The sequence below is a fragment of the Malus domestica genome, chromosome 16 (assembly GCF_042453785.1).
Source record: "Malus domestica chromosome 16, GDT2T_hap1".
Classification (NCBI taxonomy): domain Eukaryota; kingdom Viridiplantae; phylum Streptophyta; class Magnoliopsida; order Rosales; family Rosaceae; genus Malus; species Malus domestica.
This window is the reverse complement of record NC_091676.1, coordinates 4,035,587-4,047,593: the sequence shown is the minus strand read 5'-3', so window position 1 is coordinate 4,047,593 and position 12,007 is coordinate 4,035,587. Positions and strand designations below refer to the sequence as shown.

At 35.5% G+C, this 12,007-nt stretch overlaps 1 protein-coding gene across 1 annotated transcript; it reads left to right on the top strand.

Moving 5' to 3' along the window:
- Positions 1-9,319: 9,319 nt before the first annotated feature.
- Positions 9,320-11,615, top strand: LOC108172251 (cytochrome P450 CYP749A22-like). The gene is made up of 5 exons (XM_017329601.3): positions 9,320-9,698; positions 9,820-10,043; positions 10,159-10,391; positions 10,523-10,901; positions 11,019-11,615. The coding sequence occupies exons 1-5, from the start codon at positions 9,401-9,403 to the stop codon at positions 11,445-11,447; spliced, it is 1,563 nt and encodes a 520-aa protein (XP_017185090.3). The 5' UTR covers positions 9,320-9,400; the 3' UTR covers positions 11,448-11,615.
- The last annotated feature ends 392 nt before the right edge of the window (positions 11,616-12,007 follow it).

The following is a 12,007-nucleotide window of genomic DNA, read 5'->3' as shown; positions in this document are numbered from 1 at the left end:
GACATTTTACGAAGGAGTGCCACAAGGAGTATATTTCAAGATGACGATTCATCTCAAGACTATCACCCAAGTCTATCACCAAGTCAAGATGGTGGATATCATTATTAAATTTATGAGTTTTCGATTGTTTTAAGTTTATGTGGTTTATTAATTGTCTTTTTTTTATTAATTTATTTATTTTATAAAGTTCATGTGGTTTATTAATTTTCATTTGTATTAAGATTATGTGGTTTATTAAATATCGTTTGTATTAAGTTTATGTGGTTTATCATGATTTTCATGTATTGATTTAGTGATTTTTCAAAATTTAAATATTTTTAGGTTAAAATATTCATATAATTAATTTAGGATAGTCTACATAATTTTTTTCTTAAAAGTTAATTTTAAAAAAATAGCCTTAATCCATTTTTTGATAATCTCAGGCTAAAATTTTAGGCCAAAAAGGTTGGAGCAGAAAAACTGTTTCTGGGCTAAATATTTTTAGGTTTTAGGTCCCATTGGAGATGGTCTAATAGTAGCTAAGCATTAAGACAATTAGATAGTTTAAACCGGTGATTAATAATTCAAACCTGCATGCATAATATCATAAGTAAATTGAAAAAAAAAACTACATATTCTTGCTAAGGCTCGTAGCCTCATCTTAGCAAATGCAAATTAGTTACGAACAATCATAAAACAAAATATTATTAAAAATAAGGATAGAAAACACCTTAAAATATAAATCGTCAAAGCCTAGCAAAGTTCTCCAAAATATTATGTGTTCTTCTCCTTTCTTTTTGTCCTGAAAAACCCTAATGGCTAAAAAGCCTTATTTATACTACTACATAATTAAAATCCTTACTAGAAAGTGTCTTTTAAAAATTAGAAAACATAATAGAATAAGATAACTAGGAAATACATTCCTATTCTAACTTTGGAAAATCTGCCCAGCCACAAATCAGCCACATTTTTGGACTTCCAGGCTCCAAAACAAACCCAAAACGTCTTGATTTAAAGCTTGAGATGTCCCGAACATAATTGCAAAAGGCCTTGAACCCAAAAGATATCATCTTAGATGCCAAAAAGCCCAAATAAACTCAAAACGTCACTTTGACAGCACTGCGTACTGCTTCTTTATTTCATCGTCATAAATAAACCGCTTGGTAGAAAATTATGAAACTTTGATACAAATAAGTTGAGAGACTCATGAACGTCCTCCAATTTGAATCACTCCAAATTTTTTCTGTTTGATCACGTTTTGCTCCAAAGGAAGTCGAATGTCCTACACTAAAAATACATAACAAAATATCAAAGTTCACACAAAATAACCAATAAATTAAGACTAAGATGATGGTAAAATATATAGTATAATATTGACTCATAAGACACCTTACGAAATCAACATTTCAAACCCCTTTGAAATCTTTTTAAAATTTTTGGTGTGCCAATGCAGTTTTCTGCACACCCCAATGTGAAATATATGCAACTCTCTTTTACCACAGGTAGTCTAATGGTGCCATGTCAATTTTTGTTTTCCTTTCAATTGTTACTGTTACGTGAGTTCTTCCTAGTAGTAACAACTCATTTTGAAGTGTTTATATAACGAGCTTCGACTCTAATTCCTCATAATACTATCAAGTCTAGTCTACCATCATTTTCCATTTTGCTTTTTCTAAATTAATAACAATAATAAACTCTTTAGTCATAAAAAAGCCAACAGAAACAGATATTCTGCATATATATAGCCAAACCAAAGTGAACAAAGCAAGCCGGAAGGAATGACCATGCATTAGTTTAAACAAAATCAAATCATGGTAATTCCGGGCCGACTACGATGAGCAAAGATGATTGAGATGACGCCACTGCTAAAGAGGAATTATTTGACGACTTTTCTGAGTTTTAAATATGACAGTCAATGGTTAATTAGTGGCAGCAGAGCCAAACTCCTCTACCAAGACTTTCTCAATATCAGAGAACGCTAGACTCTTAATCCTACTAGTGAAAAAAAGGGGCGGTCAAAGATTTGGCACAATTGACCAATCATCAGATTCGACCTCTGTATCTGTGATAGAAATTAAGACAATTGAATTTCAATCGCAGAATATTCTTCTTTTTATTAATTATGGAGGAATTAAAATAAAAGAGGGCTCACAAAAATAAAGAATTCGACTCTTCATTTCGAAGGAATTGGATACTTTGGCGAGGTGATATTTCAAAAATTTCAAGTTACTGGCATATATATATATATATATATATATATATATATATATGTATGTATCTGTTCGTGGCAGGAATTTCCGTCGAGGGTATTCCCTAGCCGACGAGCACACAGCTCCCCGAGAGGTTGGCGCCGGTTGAGGCTTCCTGCCAGGCTTCTTCTTTACTAGCGGGCTTGTCGGGCAAAGCTCTTCGGGCAAGGCTTGTCGGGCAAAACTTGTCGGTCAAAGCTCTTCGGGCAAGGCTGAAAGAGAAGGACAAAATTAACTTTGAAAGGATGCCTTTGTGGGGCCTTAGATGTAGGCCTTGAGGTTCACAATCAAGATTAACCTTTCGGTGCTCAGACGTGCCACTGCCATCTTCAACATGGCAGATGTAGAACGAATGTTGAATTTTAATTGTATATATACCCAAGAGACCATTTTAGTCATAACAGGTGCCTTTGTGGGGCCTTAGGTATAGGCCTTGAGGCTTCCCGTTCATGACTAACTTGGCATTTGAATATATACATATGGTTCGTTTCCTTGATTTATATGAGTCTTATATCCATTATGCTTCCTGATTACTTGAGTCCGCAACGCAGAATGAATCCAGATGGGTGCCTTTGTAAGGCCTTGAATAGGCCTTGAGGCTTCCCATCAGGATTCTTTATGTACTCAACGTTCTAGCCCGAGGAGCAGAATGAGTCCAAATGAGTGCCTTTGTAGGGCCTTGAATAGGCCTTGAGGCTTCCCATCAGAACTCTTTCTATACTCAACGTTCTAGCCCGAGGAGCAGAATGAATCCAAATGAGTGCCTTTATAGGGCTTTGAATAGGCCTTGAGGCTTCCCATCAGGATTCTTTTTGTACTCAACGTTCTATAGTGATCACGATATAATAGAGATAAAACTGGGTGATAGATTGATTACTTGCGCCCCAAGTAACTTCGGACTTCTTATTTATCAAAGCTTGTCGTGGATGGGTTAAGTCCACATGAGGTTCTTTTTTATGCCTTGAGGTCAAGGACTTTTAGATGATCAAATCTTAACATGCCCGATGGCTTAGAACTTAGATCTGGCTTGAACTATGAAAACATATTCAAATCGGATTCAAGCACTGGGAGAGTCCCTCAATAGCTAGATTATTAAGTATGACTTGAATACAACTTGTAGCATACAACATATTGCTAGGTTAGTGAATGAAAAGACAAAAAAACAAAGGGGTCAGGCAAGGCTGACCGTCTTGCAACTTCCTATCTTTGTGGTTTCAAGGGGGTTTGAAAGCTTAGAAACAAGGTCGGAGGATGAGTTTATTTAAAGAGATTGATACTACAGCAAGGATTGAACAGGGTAGCAGAGCTATTACAAAGGGTTTATCCCGAAAGGGATGGAGGCTTGCTGACTACAGCTTTGTTTGAAGGCAAATCTGGCTTTTTGAGCAGAGTTTGTGCTTGTATTTGTTTGTTTGAGTGTCTTCAATCCTGTCTTCTCTTCCTTCTTTTATAGACAACTTCAGCTTGTCTTCCTGTAGCTGTGACCTTGCCCGACTGCGGTTTGAAGAGTAGTGACTCACCAGCTTTTTACTTGTTTTGCCACTGTAAAGTACTTTAGTGGCTGATTAGCTGGTGGGTCTATACCAGCTGGCCCTTGGGTAGGTGAGCAAGTGGTGCAAATGACCTGCACCTGGTCAGGAAAGGCCTTCTTTGCCTTCGGGACTTGGGCTGGGCTTCGGGCTTTTCTCCTCTTCATTGGGCCAACTTCCTTTTGAGCCCAAGGTTGAAATTTCAACCCAAACAGTATCTATATAATAAGTGCTGTATTAGAACAAGAACATTTTAGTAATTATATTAATTTTCATTCCGATTCAAGTAAACAACTTGTATAGAATCATTATTATTGTTTATACACCGGTTCTTGAAAATTCTAATGAACATCTTTTAATGGGGATCCAGATACTTTAATCCACCTTCCCCTTTTCGGCCTTCATGATCTCCCTCTAACTCGTGTTCTTTTTTTTTTCTATTTTTGGGAAAACCCCTCTAACTCGTGTTTGGTTCCTAAGTAATCTGGTAGGTTCAAATCCGCCATGAATAAGATATACGTACCAAAACTCTAGGGAACTTAATTAGAAAATTATATGATCGGAGATAAATATATCGATTTGTATATGAGTAACATATAATTAGAATGTCATATCAGATGGTATGACTTTTTATTTTTATTTTTTATGAACAAATGATGGTATTTATACTAAGTGAGTGTGTCACATCCCAACCCGGACCCTCACTACATCCCGGGCTCGACTTCGCCGTAACACGATATTGTCCGCTTTGGGCTCCAACCACGCCCTCACGGTTTTGTTTCTGGAAATTCACACTAGAACTTCCCAGTGGGTCACCCATCATGGGAATGCTCTCGCACATATAAGGCTTAGAAGATCCACTCCCTTGGGCGATGTGGGATGTTACAATTTAATTGTCACATCCTGGCACTTTGTTGTAACACGATATTGTCGGCTTTGGGCCCCGACCACACCCTCACGGTTTTGTTTCTGGGAACTCACAAGAGAACTTCCAAGTGGGTCACCCATCATGAGATTGCTCTCGCGTGAACTCGCTTTAACTTTGGAGTTCCGATGAGCCAGTGAGCTTCCAAAAGGCCTCGTGCTAGGTAGAGATGAGAATATATATATAAGGCTTAGAAGATCCACTCCCCTGGGCAATGTGGAATGTTACAGAGTGGGGGAGTGGACTAAACCTTACAATGGATTTTGTCATAATAATGTAGTTCAACTTCACATTTTACGAGAATTAAACGTAAGATCTCTCACTTGTTACATGTAATAACATAAAATTATCAGCAAAATAATTATCTGAGTTTGGATTCTACCAATTAAATTAACATATCTAAATATGGGGGCAAAGTCGCAAAGGATGCAAACTCTTACCAATACTTCCGGTAGCAAATAAGCCATATTGCTCCTTCCTTATTCAATTGAAGTTGGACTTTCAAATCAGTGTATATGCATTGTCTTTCAGTATAGATCACATCCACTAACGATACATTTCCTTGACATATTAAATTCAGTAATATATGTCATTTAAACATGATTATTTACACATCCGGCATATCCAATTGATTCTTATAGTTATCAAAGCCACACAGATATTCCTTTAAAATCGAGAGACGAATCCCTACAGGTATTATGTCTCTTTTTATAAAATAAAAAAAAAGATAAACTTGTTTTATATAAATGATCTTTTTACTGTAAACTATATTAAGAGGAAATGAGAGGTTTGAATTCGGAACATATATAATACATTAAAAAAATATGATCTTAACTACCAAAGCAATTTACTGTGTTTGATATTGAGTTAGACTCACTTCAAATCTTGAGTTAGAACTTAACATTTAGATTCTACATTTCCCCCAACTTGCTCCAACTCTGAGGAAATTTAACACAAAAACCAGTTTGAGTTAAAAATCTTGTCCCACTGAATGCGTGGACGCACTGAGAAAAATAGAAAGTGTGCATGATTGACGCACTAAAAGGAAGTAAACGCGCCAAAAGGTAAGGAAAAGGAACATGCTGAGGGGTAGTGGGGCCCAACCTAACGGGATTGTTGGCCATCCATGTGCAATAAATACATTAAATCCAACGGATGAGAAAAAATATGATCAAATCTAACAGTTAAAAAAAAAATTCTAATTGTCCAAAATTAAATCAACAGCTAAGTGCAACGCTTTGTTTAAAAAAATGGTTGGTTTACTGATTTTTTATTATATATCAGAATCTAAATATTTTTAAGTAAAATTTTCATAAAATTAAAATTAGAAAGTCCTACATAATTTTTTATTTTCAAAAATGTTACTTTAATGGACATAATTTAGCTTAAATTTATTTTTTAATAATCTCAGGCTAAAAATTTAACCCAAAATAATTAGAGCAGAAAAACTATTTTTAAGTTAAAACCTAAATTGTTTGGATTAAAAATTTTAGGTTTTAACGTAAGAGTTGGCGATAGTCTTAGAGGTTTTAAGATGTAGAGTTTTCCTGTAGTCCTGGCCAATATTTGCATGTCTCTATTTATTAAGTTGAATCCTTCAACATCTTCAGTCATTTGTCCTCCAAAGGGCGAACCCTAAATATTCCCAATGCCACGCTCTGAGCATTTATTTATAAAAAAATAATTAAAAAACCTATGGTGAGTAACATTCATTTTCACTTGTAAGTGAGAGATTTAAATTTGAATTTCATAAATGATGAGTTGGTTACTAATTTTATGCTCCACCCCTTAGACCATCTCCAAACCTAGGCTAAAAGCCAAATTACCCCCTCAAACACTCTCCAACCCATGTTAAAATTTTAGGCTAAATGCCAAATGTTATTTCTGGGCCAAATACTCCCCAGCTTTCCCCCGGGCTAAATGCCAAATGTTTATCGGAATTTAAATTTTTTTAGATTAAAATGTTCATAAAATTAATTTACAATAATCTACATATTTATTTATTTATTTTAAAATTGATTTAAGAAAAAAATTAGCCTAAGTTCATTCTTTAATAATTCCGGACTAAAATTTTAGGGCAGCAGGGTTGGAGCAGAAAAGATGTTTCTGGGCTAAAAGCCAAATTTTCCGGGCTAAAAAATTTGGCTTTTAGCCCAAGGGTTGGAGATGGTCTTAATGTAAATGTATCGTTATATATAAAATTAGAAGAAAAAAAAGTATGTGCATGCAAGTATTTATTGTAGGATAATGTTTGTGTTTCTCTACAGGGGAACCTACTTGTCCCCCACTTATAATTAACTTATATTTACTGCATAATCATCATAATCAAAACCATTTATTCTCATTAATTATCAACATCTAAAGATCATATCTATAAAAAAAATTCAGTTTGAAAAATCAATAGCCATTCATATGCATCAAATAAATAGACGGTCAACATGAAGATGCTACATGTTATTAAAATCGTTGATTTATTTGATATGCATGGATGACTATAAATCTCCAATTGAATAATTTTTTTCGTAAATAGGATCTTTAAATGATGCTAAAGAGAATAAATGATTCAAATTATATTATACGGTGAAGATACGTTAATCATAAGCGAAGAGATAAGTAAATTCTCTAGAAGTATTATGATTGTTGTATATAGTAAACCAAAGGACCTTTATTACTCGATCACAATTCAGATTCTATTTGAAGAGATCCCACTTAATTTGTATATAGTTTGTGAATAATGTTGAGATCATCCAAGACCGGCCCCAGCCTCCAAAACTAGTATACAGTAATACAGTATTATTGTGATTACAATAATGTAGAAGTCTAATTGGAAAATTCCATAAATAAAATAATAATCTATTTAGAAAGTAAAATTGACCTAAACACAACAAATAAACCTGACAATTTATTTTTCAAAACACTTAGACCATCTCCAATCCTGGGCTAAAAGCCAAATTACCCCCCCAAACACTCTCCAACCCATGCTAAAATTTTAGGCTAAATGCCAAATGCTATTTCTGGGCCAAATACCCCCCAGCTTTCCCCCCGGGCTAAATGCGAAATGTTTATCGAAATTTAAATTTTTTTAGATTAAAATGTTCATAAAATTAATTTACAATAATCTACATATTTATTTTTAAAAAAAAATTGATTTAAGAAAAAAATTTAGGCTAATTTCATTATTTAATAATTCCGGGCTAAAATTTTAGGGTAGAATGATTGGAGCAGAAAAGATGTTTCTGGGCTAAAAGCTAAATTTTCCGGGCTAAAAAATTTGGCTTTTAGCCCAAGGGTTGGAGATGGTCTTAGGCATCCGGCCACTGCTCCCATCATTTTTTTCTCTTTTGCTGCAACATTACGCCACAATTTGATTAAGCCAAAGACACTTTTTAACTCAAAACAAACTATATAGCACGTTTCCATAGAACTCCTCCAAAACAATTCAACGTGTTTGACATTGTCGTGTTTTGTCTATGCATTTTTTTATTGTTAGTCCTGATTTTTTTTTTTTAAACCATGATATATAACAACAGATTTTTTTAGTACCAAAAAAAAAAAACCTGGACAAATGTTCAATCATCATGTAGTGTCCGAAATTATAACAATGTGAATGGGTTTAACAATTTTTTCCCGCAGCTTCATTTAACAATGAAACTGATCATGAACTGTGTGCTAACAAAGTATTCGGGATCTCTAATATGTTCTTCAATAGATTGAAGAAGAGATTTATTCATAATGTGTGATTTTACTTTTTCTTTAACATTATATGTTGGGGTGTGCTATCCACACACCCTATTTTACTTCTCACACACCCCTTGATAATTTCTGTCCATTGATCTTCTTCAATTCATCCGATCCGAAGGCCGAAAATTAAAAAGGTGTGTGAGAAGTAAAATGGGGTGTGTGGATATCACACCCCTATATGTTTTGGTGGTTCAAAGCTTGTTCAGCAGGTTTTTGTATTGTAGGCTTTGTTTTAGAGGGGTTAGGTTCTTTGTCCCCCTAATTTTCTTGTAATCTTTCCTTAATTTTGTGTTTAAGAGGGATCAAGTTTACGTTTCTCCTTTTACTTATATTCTTTGTCTTTTCATCTTCTCTATATTAACTATTAAGAGGGATACGTTTATGTCTCTCACGACTAGGTGTAACTTTCTTTTTTCTGTTCAATAAAATTCACCTAGAATCACCGAGGTTTTCCTAAATAAAAAAAATATTGGTATACCACGCATCATAAACTAAATGGATAGAAAATAAAATTTTCAATTTCTCTCCACTTATATTATTGACACAAGGTGTACCAGCTCGTGTTTTGGGTATACATAACTTCGCTCTTTCAATATATGTACAGATTACATATACAAAGGACTAACTTCAAAATACCTTGAATTTAGACGAGAACAACTCGCAACACTGTAACGGTCTAAAACAAATACATACAATCAGACCTGACATTTCAACTTGGACTATTCAAATTATAATGTTCAAATGGCAGCAGCTGGTATACTTGATTTGTCCAGCAGCCTTGTTTGATTTTCTTCCTACGTAACATGCATGAAAACAAATATACTATGAACACTGTTCTGTTGTGACTTGTGAGTACCATCCCTATATAAAGGCATCCTAGTTTTGCTTCATTCCTTACTTCACTTCTTCACTATTCTTCGAGAGAGTGGTTGAGAGGGGTAAACTGAATACCAAAAGGAAAAAAGAGAACCAGAAAAATGAGTTGGTTCTTGTTCGAAATGCCAGTACTTACTACTTCAAGCTTTCTGTGTCTGTTGCTAGTGATTCTTTTAGCTCTCCTGATCAAGAACTTTCAGAAACTATGGTGGACTCCAAACCACATACAGAATCAGATGGCTGCGCAAGGAGTCCATGGCCCTTCATACAAATTTATCCATGGAAGCACCAAAGAAATATTGAGCATGAAAAGGGAAACAATGGGAAGGCCTAGAAGTTTAACCCATGACATATTTTCTGCAGTTCAGCCTCATATTCACGCATGGAGCAAGATATTTGGTGAGAAACTTTTCATTAACTATGCATGCGCATATGTAATGTGTGTGTGTGTGTGTGTGTGTGTGTGTGTGTGTATCTTAGTTCAAATATATAATTAAGTTTGGTCATTCTGTTGGAACAGGGAAGAATTTTCTTCAGTGGTATGGTGTTCAACCACAGATGATCATTGCGGAACCTGAGCTGTGCAAAGAGGTACTAAACAACAAAGATAGAAACTATCGGAAACAAAGGTCCCAAGGCTACATCAAGAAGCTATTAGGAGACAGCATTTCAATGGCAGAAGGTGAAAAGTGGGTGAAACTAAGAAAGCTGGCGCACCATGCCTTCCATGGAGAGAACTTAAAAGTACTTGACGCCTGGCAATTCCTTATACATAATTCTTGCAATGGATTTCAACTGTTTATGAGAAATATTTAACGGAAATTTGTTAATTGCATGCTGGTATTGTGTGTTACTGTAGAATATGATTCCTGAAATGATAAAGAGTTCTGAGACGATGGTACAAAGATGGAAAACTTATGAAGGCAAGGAGATTGAGGTGAATGAAGAGTTTAGGTTTTTCACCTCAGAAGTGATTTCTAGGACAGCATTTGGCAGCAGCTTCTTAGAAGGAAAGAACATTTTTGAAATGTTGAGGGAGTTAACCTCCTTAATATTCAGAAATACTTTCAAACTCAGGTTTCCTGGCATCAGGTACTTTCAAACTCAGAAATAATTATGTAACATTCATGTTGTACGTCTTACATTTATAATTGACTCTTATGTACGTAATTAGGAGTGTCATTGTCTTCACGTGTCTAATATTCCATGATTCAAATTTGCAGTATGTTTTATAAAACCAGTGATGAGATAAAATCAGAGAAGCTCGAGAAAGGCATTCGCGACATCATCACAGAGATTGTTAGGAAAAGAGAAAAGACAGCAAGGACTGGAGAGGCAGGCGGTTTTGGAAGAGATTATCTTGGAATACTTTTAAAGGCTCATCATGATGCGAATGAGAAGCAGCGGATTTCGGTGGACGATTTAGTTGATGAGTGCAAGACGTTTTACTTTGCTGGACAAGAAACCACTAACTCTTTGCTTGCTTGGACCGTCTTTCTTCTGGCTCTTCATACAGATTGGCAAGAGGAAGCTAGAAAGGAGGTCCTAGAATTGTTTGGTAAAGAAAATCCAAATACTGATGGCCTCAACAAATTAAAAACGGTAAGAAAATCAATCCTAATGGCTTGAGTAAGCGTTGCTTGAAAAAGCACGTAAAAGTAATGAAGGCGTGCTTCTGGATGTGTTATCTAACCTCCATTTTTGTTTTGATGCATGCAGATGGGTATGATCATCAATGAGGCTCTAAGGTTATATCCTCCTGTTGTTTCCCTTACTCGGGAATCTCTAAAGGAAGTTAGACTGGGACAGATCGTTGTTCCCGCTAATGTTGAATTGCACGTCGCAAATCTGGCACTTCACCATGACCCTAAATATTGGGGAAAAGACGTGCAACTTTTCAAACCAGAGAGATTCTCAGAAGGGGTTGCTAAAGCTACTAACAACAATGCGGTCGCATTCATGCCCTTTGGAATGGGACCTCGAACCTGTGTGGGCATGAACTTTGCAATCATCGAAGCAAAGATTGCTCTTTCAATGATTCTGCAACGCTACAGTTTCACTCTTTCCCCGGGTTACGTGCACTCCCCCATTCAGTTTCTGACAGTTCGCCCGCAACATGGTGTTCAAGTGATACTACACCCAGTTTGAATTCTGAAGACCAGAAATTGCCAATAAATGTTGCACAAGATGTATAATGGGGTGACAGTTATAGTGAGTTTAACACGTAGGTAGAGAATGGTTTGTTTAGCATTTTGCAAAGACGAAAGAATAAAAATGTTAAATATCAGAATTTAATATACATAAATTTCAAGCTCAGTTTCAATAATCAAGACTCATAATTTTGTTATTATATATACATATACTGATATACATATATGTATTAGTCACCTTGCATTGAGGGATCTCTCAAATAAGCTTATTCGAGGGATCCTCTATAGGACCTACTTCATATCATATTTCAACGAACCAACAGTCTATCTTTTAGTTCTTCCCCCAAGATCATAAAATCACCCAAATTCGAAATTATTTTACTGTTGGATTAGTAGTCATATTGGGTGTGTTTGTTTCCCTTCACTAACCCTCACTGGACTGGACTAGACTAACAGTTAGTCTAGTCTTAGTCTAGTCCCATGTTTGTTAGCAATCAGGACTGCGTTTAATGGAATTAACCGGACTCGCGTCGACTAAAACCTGTTGCGTGAGTCAAC

Coding starts and splice junctions, on each gene's coding strand:
- LOC108172251 (XM_017329601.3), top strand. CDS start 9,401: ATGAGTTGGTTCTTGTTCGAAATGCCAGTACTTACTACTTCAAGCTTT. Junction 9,699..9,819: donor CGCATGGAGCAAGATATTTG/GTGAGAAACTTT, acceptor CTGTTGGAACAG/GGAAGAATTTTCTTCAGTGG. Junction 10,392..10,522: donor CTCAGGTTTCCTGGCATCAG/GTACTTTCAAAC, acceptor TCAAATTTGCAG/TATGTTTTATAAAACCAGTG.